Raw genomic sequence first — 14,173 nt, forward strand, 5'->3', positions numbered from 1 at the left:
CTTCCTTCATGGAACGATACAACCCACCTAATGACTTTTTAGATACCAGAATCCCTGAAGATCACGACTACCAGTAGGCAGGTAATGTTGTGGGGTTTGCCACAATCTGAGGCAGGAGGTGGTGGCTGGAACAGTTTGAGATGACAAATGGTAAATGAAATGGAATTAACACTGCAGCTTTTATGGCCTTTGAAGAGATTTTCCTAAATACTTCCATTGTTGGTGAGATTTTTCCCATTTTCCCCATTTTTTATAACCACTATTCCCTCAAAATCTCCCGTATCCAGGAAGGTTCACAGTAACCATATGTCCGTCTACATGCTGATTCTCTGCCGGTACCTTCGTTCTCAAACATCAGCAAATGACAGATTATTCCATATTTCTGTTAGAGCTATAGGATCTGGTTCACCTCAGTTATTTGTAACCCCAGGACTCTCCCCTCTGGAAGGGCAATTCCTGGTTATTGAAGGCTAGCAGAAACGTTTTGCTTGTCTTTCTTGAGCTGCTCACCTGGGTAAAGCTTATGGCCTGCACAAGTGTATCCAAACTAGGCATGCACAAAGTCCATCTAAAACAGCATATCCTAGTTGTGATATTGGCCAGTGACTTAAAGCTGTAAGAAGAAACAAATTTAAAGTGACTCAACTCTTAGCATATACTAGCTTTTAGTCAACAAGTTTTCAGGAACCTATTCATCAGGCAGCTTATCTTGATCCTGTTTAAGAGTTATCAAAGCAATCCTACTGCATGGGAGATAATATATAAGTTTAACTTAACATATCAAAAAATTAAAATATTACTAACAGAGAAATTCTGACTAGAATATCTTTTGGAAAAAGAAGTTTTCGTGAAGAATGTGACCCTGACTTTTTTAGGCTGATGATCTTATAATAACTGCTGCTAGAAATATCCATTTCGTTATGCATTGTTACATGAAAAGCCATTCTTTAAAATATATTTTGTCTGAGAAAGTTCAGGACTTCAATTAAACACTATGCACTTCCGATTATTCTTTTTGAGATCATCAAGAAAGTACTTAAGAAAGTGTTAGCAGCAGAGGGAGAGTACGGCAAAAAGAATATGGGTTGCTCTTTATGACTTAGACTTTTGTAGATACTAGTGACTTGAATTTATTTCTGCAGAAATAACAATATTTTATTGCAGAACATTTGTAAAGTAGAATACATAAGGTCCATTTGTTTGAAAACAAAACTTATGAATATATTAATCAGTGAATAACTATGAATGAATACTTTCTAGTTTTTTAATTGTGCATCCTATAGTTCAGAGAAGTTAATGTACATAAACTTAATATTAAAGTTAGGTTACATGAGCATGAAAAGGAAACATTAATTATTAGATTGTTTTTCTCAGTAGATTACCTTTTAGAATCTTAGTTGTAATGTTAAAAATTACAACAGTGAAGCTGAATATTCCAGTTTACGTATATGTGTTTATAGATGTAGAAATCATTCTAAATCCAGATTTCCCAATATAATGCAAATTTTGGATCCAGTAATGCCTAATTTGTTGTTTTCCTGATGAAATTCTAAGAATTCTTGTCTACAGGAGAGATTCTACAAGTCTAAAGCTATAATGCTCTGATAATGTTAGGCTGTCATTGCTTAGACTTTATATGAAGCCTTCACTCAAAAATGCTCCAAAAAAAAAAAAAAAAGACTATCTTCTGTAACCATTTTGAAGACCAACATGCAAGTGGATGGCTTTCAAATAGGACATATGGATATGTACAGTTATATCAAGAGTGTATGTAATTTAGCTGGTCAGGGAATATTTATTCATACAATCTGTGGAATCATTTCCATGAATTTCCTCTAGGATTTTTTTTTATAGCTAAACATTTTGACATTTTCCAAATGAATTCTTCAATTTCATTAGTTTCAGAAGTGAGCTGAATATATAACAAAATGTGTTAAAAAGTCAAATCAAAAAGAAGTGTTTCAAAATTATCTAATTTGTTTAACTTGACACAATAATCTTTCAAATATTTTATTTTTTCAGATTATTGTGATACTAACTTTTCATATTGTTTTTGACTAAGGAGGAATTTTTAAAGTTTAGAAAGTTTTCAAGCATGAGAAAGTATTTCCTCACCCACCCATATTCATAAATCTTTCGAATTAGGAACCTCTAGTTATATTCAAAACATACCAGTCATGCTTCCAACATGCTTACATTGTAAATTAATTCTTTTTCATTTGCCATGTTCTTTCACAATAGGATCTAAATGATACTTAACAGTGTCTCCAATATTGCGTATAGCTTATGGCCTGTATTCAGGAAGAGTGCTATAACAAATACATACTTTTAAGCAGATGCTTAAGGCTTGCTATATTTAAGCAAATCTTTATAAAAAAGTTGCATTTGAGTGCAATGCTTAATCAGAAGTAATGGACTTAAAGACAGATAAAATAAATATAGAGGAAATCATGTATATTTATTTTAATACATTAAAAATCTGTATTAACAAAGTGAAATATTTTAACAGTAAGAATTCCTACTATTGTAGTATTATATACTTTATATAGTATTATATTGAACTATACCTGTATTATAGTTCCTTTCATATTGAAGGAACTTGTGCTTCCAGTTTGCTCCCGTGACCACTTTAGCAAGTAATTTTCCTCTGGTCTCTTACACTTTACTGCATTAGAGTCACTAGAATCACCAGAAATTTTTCAAAACATTGGTAAAGCTTTTCTTTAAAATTTCAAATTTCAGTATAGAAAGGGGTGATTGTCTTTCATCTTTCCTTTATTTCTTTTCAACGCCTCCCTGAAAACACTTACTTCCTTCTGAGATTTGGCTCAGCACCAAGTGCTGTCCCAAAGCTGCTGGTGGCATCAGGAAGAGTCATTGCTGCTAGTGAGTCCTTGACCTTTCTGAGTGGTTTCAAGGGCCTCTGATAAGACTGCTGCTGGATGTGCATCTGCTAGGGAGAAGAAGGAGGAAAAGGAAGAAGGGAAGGATGGAATTAAAATAGTATTGTGGATTTATTTCTCAGGATCATTTAAAACTGATAGAGTTTCAGACAGTGTGGTTTATCGAAAGAATGGAGACTGATGAAAGGTCTGAAATATATTTTGCTAATAGTTTTGGCCCAATTGAGTTATATCAGTTTGCAAAAGGTAAAAGAAATATTTGAAATAAAGTATGCAGCCTCATATCCTCAATTATGTACAGAACTTCAAAACTCAGTCTGCCAAAATAGTGTGGCAGAAACATAAAGACGTTAAAAGTGTAGTTATCTCTTGAATATTGCAAGTGACTCATCTAGTGGTTTTCTCAGCTTTGACATGGCATATCATAGTATAACTTGCCAAAAACAGTCTCAGATACAATGTTGATGCTTAGGCTTTTTCAGGGTTCAAGCATATAAACAGAAAGCAGGTCTATTAAAGATACTAAGTTACGGGTCAAATCTAATGAGCTGCAAGTAAAAACTGGAGATTGTTTGGCAGGTTTTATAACAACAGGGGCTGATGCCTGCTGTGTCTGCTGAAATTGCTGTTCCGAATCAAAGTACTTTTTTTTAACATTCAGGACCACTTGCAAGCTATTGTTAAATATGTAATGGATGAGCTCTTTACATACAAAATCCTGCACTATAACAACTAGCATGCTATTATAGTAATTTGAGAATAGAAGCTATTTTAAACAGAAGAGCTCTTTTCTTTCTCTTCTTAAGCCTCGCCAGAAAATGACCACTGCATTGAAATTTTAGGCACTAGTGAATTAGCTTGGCTGGTTAATCTGAAATGGTGAAGTTTTGAACATAGGAAAGCACGGCTATAAAAATATCACAGCTATAGTAGAAGATCAGACTAGCTTTTTCTTACATGTATTTTATTTCTCTCTGCAGGAAAGAAACAAAGCAAATTCATGAACAGCTGAAAGAAACACAGAATAGAAAAACCTACAGCCTAAATGCTTCCAGCATGATGGCAAAGTCAGAGTGTATGGCACAAAGCCGAGTCCAGCTGCAACATGTAAGTAATCTTGCCAGCCACAACACTTAATAGCCTGGCTGAGTTCCTGCTGCTGATGGCAGCAGATCGCCATGTTGTTATTACCATCCGAGCAATGGGAACAGAATTACTCACCTCTTTCATAAAATGTTTTCTATCACGCCTGTTGATGGAAAACACCAGGCAGGGTTTATTTTGTGAAGTTATTTCAGCTTGCCCTGGTATGGCCCTGGTATGTTTATTTAATGTAATAAACCTTTTTGAGCCCCCTAGCTCTGCATTCAGCACTGCAAATGACTGCTACAGTCTTCCGCAATACCTTAACACATGTCTGTGGTTTATAGATGAAGTGGGGAGCTTCAATCTTGAATGATTTTGAACCTTTCAATAGAAAATATTAATGGACCTGCATGAAAAATGTAGAGTTTTTTCACTGTTAATTCAGAGCAAATCCAAAATTTAGAACTAAACTTATACTATTACCCAAGGGAAAATAGTGTGGATGGTCTCATTTTTCCTGTGTCTTGAGTTAAACAAAGGAACTTTTGTTACTGAAGTCTTGAGTTAAACAAAGGAACTTTTGTTACTGAAGGAAGTCAATTTATTCAAACTGAATTTGAAATTTACTTAATCACGATCTGAATATAGTTATATGTAAGTTAATACGATCCCACAATCATGAATTACATTCAGCAAGTTTGAAGCAAGAAACCTGCCGAAGACTGGTGTATTTAGCTTTTGTTGCAAAGTGCTTTCCAAGCCATACCATTCTTTTCCCCCAGTCATATCCATTGGGCTGCCCATTTTTTGAACAAAGCCTTGGGAACAAATGAAAAGGATGGTGGTAGCAAGGCCAAAATTACAATGTAGTAGGAAATCATACAAAATTTTTAAATGCTTAATTCTTGTAAAAAATTATCTCAATTTTGAATCTTAAGAAATCATCAAACCAAGTGTTGTTTTCTGAATTGTTCAAAGGGATGACCAAAAGCCAACCACAGCTGATAGAAGTCTTTCCTTTGACTTCCAAGGCTTTCAGGTAAAAACTTGAAACAGAGGTCCAGATTTGACTAACTATACCTGAGCTACTTGGATAACGCAAAATATTGGTAAACCCACTGCAGTGAGCCAGTATAGCTAGGTTCATTTTTTGTACTGTCGGCTCACAGTACTGGGTACTGTTTACATGTTTCCATTTTAAATATCACTTAACTAGATGTGATGAAATGGAAGCAAAGCTTTACTTCAGAGGTGGCTATTGATGTGAACAGAGCATCCCTTTGCTTTGCTTTAATGTGGGAGGCACGAGAAGGGTGCGCCTTGCACCATGTGAAAGAGGCCGCCCTCAACTGAATCACTTGCCAGGGGCAGAGCTGCAGCCGTGGGCAGGAGTTTCCTCAGCTGATCACAGTTTGACCTTAGCCTTGTGCATCCAGTGCATTACATCAAGAGGCCAGAGGGATACGTCACCAAGCTGGGAGAACCTTTTTTACCAGATTCCATCAAAATAGTGGAGATGAGCAAAAGTGAGCCCTCACACCCACTTAGCCACAGATGCTTCAACTCCTGGTTGACATCAAATCAGTGTGGAAATAAGTATAAGACATTATAACAAATACAGAGTAAGCAGAGCCTCCTTACTGTGAAAGAAGAGCTGTCAGAGTATTCCTTATAGTCAGTAAAAGTTTTGTTTTCTAGAAGCATCATCATGGTCATGATAGGTTTTATGATCTAGAAAAAGTATATTGTTTCAGGAGGGAAAACAGCTGCACAAACTTGACATAATCACAGTTTAGGGGACCTTCTGCAATTCTTTGTTTCACTTTCAGTTCATTCAGTCATATGTCACTTCTTGCCTCTACAAAGAGTTGCTGTGCAGTGTTGTTGGGTTGTAAGGGTGACAATCTCTTTTTCCCAGCACAACAAAAGGTGAAGTGAAATCTGTAAAGAGCTTTTGTGATGCTTTTTTTTCTAACATATAAACAAGACCTTAATTATCACTAAGTATATGTTTTCTCTTTTTTTTCCCCACTGTAATTCAATGCAGTATTTTTATACCCATCATGTTGAAGAAATATTTGGTGTCTGAGTAGCTGATAAGCACACGAACAAGCTTTACTGAAGTTCTGTCCAGTAATGCCATAGCAATGCTCAGCTGCTGCAATAGCCGTAATGGTAGAAGTGGCAGTTTGTAGATTCCAAATATTAGAGATTGAAAAACATTATTGTTGTTTATTATTTTAAGTGAAATTTGCTCTTCAGCTTTTAAGGCTGTTCAGAGGGCAATTATCAATGCTTGTTAATTAATACATGCTTTGCTTGTTCCTATGGCTGCTAGCAGGGAGCTGTTTTATCCTTGCTATTAATGCATTTTCCCTTTGGGAGTAAAGGCACTAAGGAAGAAAAACAGAGTGACCTTTCACAGGATATAGCGTAACAGTGCAGGGTAATAATGGTTTCTATTGTTAGAAAGATTTTAGCAAAAGAATGCATGTAGCCAATTCATTAAATATTCACAAACCGTGACAGATTTGGGGGGAAGAGCGTGGCGAGGCAGCAGAAAATAACTTTAAATGGTATTTCGTAGGAATGAGTGACTGACTGGCTCCCCATCAGAGAGACCAGAGATCTCCCTTGTGTATCTGCTGTGTAAGAAAGGGAGCAGGATCAGGTGAGGGGAGTGGAGCTTTCTGTGGCGCTCGCTTGTGTGGACGGTCTGCGGTCACTCTGCCAGTTACTGCTGGGAGGTGATCGCTGTGGGATTTCCATCTGCAGCTCCCATGCCGTGCGTTTTGGGAGAAATCGTAGTTCTTTTCATTTCCAGGAGCCAATACAGAAACTTGCATCATGTTTTGGGTAAATGGTTTAGCCTCGAGGCTATGTTGTTATTGTGTGGATGCTACTCTGAAGAGCTTGTGGTTTGTGTAATCCTGGAAGTCTTTTCTTTTCCTGCTCCATATGCTCCTCTGACGTGGGAAATCTGTCTGCCTTGTATCTCGCCCTTCTCTCTTTTCCTAACAGATTCTCCCATATTTTACTCCTGCCTATTCAGAATGGACCTAGTGATGTCTTCAGTTTTTTCGCCTTGCTTTTTGTTCTTCTCTGTATCAGTACAGACCTGAGAATAGTTGCATAAGTTTCCTTACCCTTGTTATAATCAGATAACTTTTCTATTAATGTCTATTCTGAAAGAACCATCACACTTTGATTCAGAGGTTGCTACGTTCAGTGATGGGCACACAGACCTTTCCAAATGGTGTGCTACCCTAGAAAGAGGTTTCCCTTATTTCCCCAGGCCTAGGGTATAGCTGATAGCATTTCAAGTGGCTTATGGCTTTTAAGAGCTTGACCAATGGCAGTGGAGTACTATTTCTCCTAATCATTCCCTTTTTCCCTTTTTTCTATTGACTGGATTTTGGAAAAAGTGTTATTTTTTGTGTACACAGCTTGAAAGGCGATTCTGAATCTTTTAAAATGAGATGCTATGTAAATGTAAGAAAATTGCTGCTACAGACAAATGCCACATTTCATTTTTTAACCAAGTATTAAAATGAACTACAAATTTGCATTTCATTCTAGCCTAACTCATTATACTTGCAGCTGTTTGCACTGCTGCAGGAGGAAAAGAACTTTAGACCTCAGCCCCTGATATCCCATCTTGTGCCAATTTAAGCTTCTTTACAGCAGTGTGATTATGAAAACCATATACAAGGTTAAAAGCTCTGAATATTTGTTTTTGAACAAATGTTGCCCATTTGTATCAGAGTTCTCCTGCTGGATCCTAAACTACATGTTATGTTGTTGGAATCCTTATTTCAAAAGGCAGCGTTCAAGAAATGAATTTGAAGTGTTGGATGTTTCCCCCAACTTCATTAAACATTCATATGAAAAGATTGCTCTTTCAGTTATTTAACAAGGTGTGGAACAGGCATGCAACATGATATTCAGAAAACAATGGAGAAATCCAACCAAGAAATGTAGGTTTTTTATAACTCACTTCATTGAAGAAGTTGCTCTTTTTTTTTCCACCGTCTCTCTGTTCAGCAGGGTATACACACCTCAGGAAGGAAGGCCACATCTCCACCTTGTGTAAGTCAGGCGCCATGCGTATGAACTCTACAATCTTTGGTGTTGGAACTGCTAGAGAGTCTGTGTTGCAGCGAGCCACAGATATGACCTTGTACTCCTCCTCATTGTTCTTATTTTTGAAAGCATTGCCAGAAAGTCTCTGAAGAGCAGAAAACATGAGAACCTGTAAAGGTCTGTAGCAACTGTACTAAAAGGACTCTGGTAAATGCCAGTAGGTTAAGTGGCTTATTTAGATGTGTAGGCCCTCTGAAAATATTCTAAATGAATGATGCTACTAGCATACAGCAGTGCAATGAAGTTGGGAAAGAGTAAGTCCAGCTGCATGTGACAGAGAACAGATTGAGCGCTAGGCCTCAGTGAAGGATGAACTATTGGACTACAGGAAATGCCATCTTTTAGCAATAGAGTCATCCTTAGCTAGGAGAGCGGCTCCAAGTGCATTCACTCCAAGCATCCGGCGTTGGGATACCACCCAGTAATACAGTGTAAATATAAATGAATTACAAAGCGTCAGAGGTGTTTGGGTCTGCTATTCCATCAATTACAAGCAGTGTGAAATTCTCATGAGAAGACTTGGTTCTTTCCAATGCTAAGTGAGAGCTCTTTTAGCATAGAACATGTGCAAACTCACCTGCCTTGGCAAGCCCCACGCTGAGGAAGAACACAAAGAGAGTTATGGATTTATATTGAAATCTAGGTGCCTCTCTGTCATTTGATTTATTGTAGGGAATCAGTGCTTTTTGTTTGCACTGAGAGTAAAAGTATTCTGAAGTATCATTTGCTTTTCCTTTCCACATCCAAATGTGTTACACCTCCAATTCCTTCATCTGCTCATTTTGTGATTCTGTACATAAAAAAGCATTAGATTTTTGTCAGGGCTCTGAGCTCCTGCTGCTTATAGTTTGTAATTGTGTTCACCTGTGTTTCTCTCAGTATTGATTCCATCATTTTGTTAGAGATACAAATTAGATAATACCGTATACTTTAAGGAGGATTACTTCTATGTGAACAGAGCTCCTCCAGAGTTTCTTTTGAGTCTCCTTTAATCTTGGCCACTGCTTTTCCCAAGTATTTTGGCAGCAATACAGTACATTTCTTGCTTGGTTTTCTAGCATCTTGGGCTTGGATCATTGTTTCTGAACTGTGCTTGTTCATCAGCAATGTTTCCTTTTACTTTATTACCAGAAGCTCAGGTTTCTGTCCCCTTGCAGATTCTTAGTTAACTTGAACCGTTTTTCCTTTTTTTACTAGTATCAATATATCGGTAATCATAGTTTCCTTGCTATAATTCTTTATCCAGCAAGAGATAAATGTGTCAAGCATTCAAGCAAATGTGATAATGCCGGTTCTTTTGGGTTTAAGAGACATGAAGACTTACTTCACCTAATGCATGAAATTTAGGGCTTCCTAGTATTACCTACCCCTTGTCTAAGAGATTATACATCTCCAAGAGATGTGTAACGAATATGCTGTGCAAGACTATGGCAAATGGTTCAGTGTCCTCATCCAAAAGAGAAAATAGGTGGTGATTCTCTGCTGCCTTGTACGGAAGGCAAATGCCCTGTTCTCTCTCCTTCACCAGGCAAGGGGCAAGAGGAGGTGGTGTAGCCCTGCTTCTGCTTTTCTGTTTGCCAGTCTTCATCAATCTTGATCATGCTTCTCTTTACTAGCTCCCTTTCTCAGCACCACGGTAGGTTTCCTTTAAAGCTTATAACTTGAGAAATACATTGTACAACAAAAAATGCAGCTGAAAACTTCCTTTTTCCCTAGTGAGTCTGAGAGTTCTCGTGGTTGTTTAAACTCGCCTCTTTTACCCTTGTGGATTTGATTATCATCTCCCAGGGTACTAGGTGAATTTCTTAACTCCCCATCACTTTCTCTCTGAAGTGACTAATAGGCTTTTCATGCTGCAGAATCTGATTTCATTTTCTTTTTTTGGTTGATTCCAATATCTTAGGATCCCTGACTCCAGGTTTCTGATATCCTTAAGAGGAAAAAAAAAATTCTTTTTGTATCTTATTGTCTTTTGTTGGTTTTAGTGGTAAATAAATTGTTCCTAGTAATTGTGGTAGAAATACAATTAATATGTTAAGCACCAGACAGAGACACTTAAATCTTTTAAAAGATTACCATGTGGTTTTGCTTAAGTTACAGTGTGACTTGTCAGCTAAGATCAAGAGCAAATTTCCCATTTCTGTATCACCCTGTGACTACTTTGGAGGATCTGCCAAAACAGACAAACTTGAGTTTACTGGTCTCTGTGTAGAGTGTTGGCAGCAAAATATAGCACATATGGAAACGGCTGTAAGGAGGTTAACAACACCTCCTGAAAGCTTTTTTTGTGCTAGGTCAGCCCATCTAGAAAAATCACTGATTCTTTATTTCCTTGAGGCACCCTCTCTGCATGTAATTTAAACTGCCACCCCCCCACCCCCCCGTTGTTTTTGAAATTACATCCCTACATCACCTCTCTTTCAATGCAACATCAGTTTGGGGATTTGGGGGGCGGAGGGGGGGGGAGGAATTGTTGAGGAGGAGGAGCTAAGAAAGCTGGGGACAGGTGATGCTTTATTTTACATAACTCTAGGATTATAGTGTCTAGCTATTTTGTAGTATTTGTGTAGCATTTGTCATCTGCAGATCTAAATAATTTTAGAATTGGGAATGCAAGGCAGATAGCAGTGCAATGACTTATTCAAAATTGTACAGTATTTCAGTGGTAGAGCCAAATTTCTTGCCTCCTGGGCCAAGCTGCTTTCTCAGATTCTTTTAGTATTAAGTAGTGGGGCTGGAATTTTATTGCTGAAGAGTTGGGTAATTGTATACAACAGTTGATTTTCTCCACAAAACTCAAATAGTTGTAAATTTTCGAAATATTTTATTTATGCTGTCATTATTCATTAATTCATTTAGCCACATGTATCAGTGTTTCTCAGTAACTGCTCAAACAAGCACAAATACTCACCCAGAAGGACAATAAAACCCCAAAAACACAAATAACACAGATAAGCTTCCAGTGGTGCTTTCAAGCTACCCAAACTGTTCTCTGAAACTGTTTCCCCGCTTAGTCTTCATAGTAGCTGAGCACTCTGCAGGGTTCAGCCCATGCGCAAACTGGGCTGTGGAAGGAGCAGGATGGTTTCGGTCGGGATAAAGATGGGAAGTAGTTGTATACCGTACCCCTTGGAGCACTGACTGGTACTGTAATAAACTCCTTGTGGAAATCTGAAGGTGTTTCCCTGTAAGAGGTGGTTTCTGAGAAGCTCGGAGGGAAGGAGTGTGGGACCTATGATTAATCTAAAGAATAGACGCAACTGTATTTAAATCTATCAGAACGTATGAATAAGGTGGTATACCTAAATAAATTCAATTATAGTGGTTGTTCAAATACTCAATATATTTACACCCTCAATTTAAATTGTAATTCTCATGTTCATTGCAACTAGCATTACAGCTGTTACAGTAATTGGCAAATAGTGTATTTGAAAAAGGAATCAAAGAAATGTTCAGTTAGGGGAGGAAAAAAAACCAGAAACCTCTGCCAGCTCTGCCTAAGCAGGGGTGGGTGTTGGATGTTCAAAAGAGTTTGCTAGTCAGCGTTGGTGGGCAGCATATGGGGTCCTGTTTTTCCTCAGCAGTGACGAGGAAAAATGCTGTATACGATCCCTCCAGCCTACATCTACCTTAACCATGGATGTAGCAAAAGGCAGAGCTTATCTCTAATTGTCCTTTACAGTTCACTTCACAGTCATGGTCTTGTAAGGCATTTGAACCTGCAATTCAGTATCATGAACAAACACAAGAAAGGACAGAAATAGCTTCCTTGCACTAACAACCCATTCTTTACATAGCTCAAATTGATTTATTCAGGTTAGAAATCAAAGGCAGTTTCATTTCTGCAGCTGGCAGAGTAACTATTAAAGTTAAAAACCTTCAGAGGCACCTTAAAGATTATACTACTTTTACCGACAATGGTTATAAGTGACAGCTAAGATCACTGCAACTGGAAGAATTAAGAATATAATATCTTGTATTATTTCAGCTGTGTTTACTTTCTGCATTTGGCAACATTTTGCATGTTGTCACTTTTATAGCTTTGTAAAATGCCTTCAGAATCACTTAAGGAGTGATTTTTGCCCTGTTTATATGGATCCTTCACACAAGAGAATCAGAGAAGAGTGGGGGGGGGGCGTCGTTCAAGATCTCTTTTTAATCAACAGAAACTGGCTATGAGAAGTAAGAGTAGATGTACTGAAATTGTGTTTAATTCATTTTTAAGAGAATAATCTTGTATGACCTTTCATTTTGATTTTGCTGAAGTATAGGGGAAATGTGGGTAAGAATAAATGGGAATCAGGAAGTAAGTTTGTATTTTAAGGAGTTCTTATTGGGTCTTTTTTGTTAGATAACAAAAAAATTATGAAAAAGAATTGTTCTGTGAACAGAAATTTTACTCTGTCTTCTCCATGAAAGTTTATGCTATTGCACGATAACGTGGTATTTTTTTTACCATTGCGATTTTTTTAAGAAGTTTACTTCGTATTTTCTTTCCAAAATATTTCATCATGTAATACCTTCCATAAGACTTGTTTATAGTAAAGGTAACATGGATGATAAAGATGGTGTCTAGTAATAAAAATACAAACTCAAGCAGATCATCTTTACAGAAAGATACGAGTTGCATAAAAATAAAACAATTAATTTTAGTGCAGATCATTGTCAAGTGGCATAAAAACATATTTTTCATATCTGTGTGGAAATGTGGGTTAGCTTCTTGTATGTCTGAGATACTGCGCAGTAGCCGCTAAGAGGATGGAGCAGCGTTTGACTGAAATCACCAAAGGCCAGAGAAGGTGCTGAACATCCTCTGAGATGTCGTTTGTGATCTCAGCCACAAAGCATGCTTTTATTCAAAGGGCTCAGTGTTTCCTATCATTATGGACAAGGCAGTCAATAGTTTTTTTTACAGATGCAGATACCAGTATTTTGATGGGGAGGGGGGAAAGGGAATAATGAGCATCAATCAGTGTTTTCTGCTGTGTAAACAGTAGTGAATGAATGTATTACTTGCAATGGCCAATTTAAATTTGAAAATACGCTAGAGTACTTTTTACCCTTTTTGATATCAATTCTAATTAATAACTTCACTAATATGTTTTGTCTTTTATGTATTAATTCATTTTATTCTCTGTGTTACAGTATTCAAAAGCAGATAGGCATCCTGGGCTGGACAAAGTTATGGAGTCTAGTTTTTCAGGCCCTCCGTCTTTCCCTGAGGCCTTGTCTCCTGACAGAGGAACCCAACCCATCAAGCAACACAGGTAAGCAGATGGCTCTCTGATGGGCAGGCTGACTGGAAATATCATTGGTTTGGTGATACATATGCAAGATTATTATACATTGTGATTGGGAGATACTCAGCACTATATGGTACTAACAGAGCATCAGCCTATTCATGAAGCAGATGTCCTAGCATTTTCTTAGCTGCAGACATAAAAGACATTAACGACGCTCACTGACTTTATCTACGTTTTGTAAAAGTCCTAGAGGAAGCATTAAAAAACACCATCAAAACTGTAGACACAGACCAGTGAATGAAATAATTGTAGTCTGAAAAACCATTAAAAACAAGGTTTTACTTACTGCCGTTCATGAAGCTAATGGCTTTTGTCCCCACAGATAGACAGGGTTGCAAACTTCCAGCCTTTCTCACTGTTTCTTTAAACAGATAGCACTGGAAATGAGTATGACTTATTCGTGAATGTATGGTGACCTTTGAAAACTAGTTTTTAAAAAATTTAGATGTAAGATGTCTCCTAGAGCAAAACAGGAGGAAAATCAGCTATCCCTGGATGGCATTTGGATTAGAATTCTGTTTATACCCCTTTCGTAATGAAGCGTAGATGGTTCATTAAGGTAATAGAAGCCAAACTCATATAAATAGTGTTGCCGGTGGAGTAACAGTGATAACATCTGGTCCAAAGCAGACTGAGAGAGAAAAAAGGCTGAGAAAAGTAAGTTCAGCATTATAGCTACATAGTCTAGAGGGGAAGACTTGCTGATTAGAATTAAGGACTGTATTTTAAAGTTACTAA

General features: G+C 37.5%; 1 protein-coding gene across 2 annotated transcripts in view; it reads left to right on the plus strand.

Moving 5' to 3' along the window:
- NRG3 (neuregulin 3) overlaps nt 1-14,173 on the plus strand; it is a 427,522-nt gene that overhangs the window by 394,931 nt on the left and 18,418 nt on the right. For both annotated transcript variants that reach the window (XM_009688061.2, XM_068950622.1), the window contains exons 6-7: nt 3,884-4,010; nt 13,278-13,399. In XM_009688061.2, the coding sequence (XP_009686356.2) occupies nt 3,884-4,010; nt 13,278-13,399 (249 nt within the window). The remainder of the gene's footprint in view (nt 1-3,883; nt 4,011-13,277; nt 13,400-14,173) is intronic.

The sequence above is a fragment of the Struthio camelus genome, chromosome 7 (assembly GCF_040807025.1).
Source record: "Struthio camelus isolate bStrCam1 chromosome 7, bStrCam1.hap1, whole genome shotgun sequence".
Taxonomy (NCBI): Eukaryota; Metazoa; Chordata; class Aves; order Struthioniformes; family Struthionidae; genus Struthio; species Struthio camelus.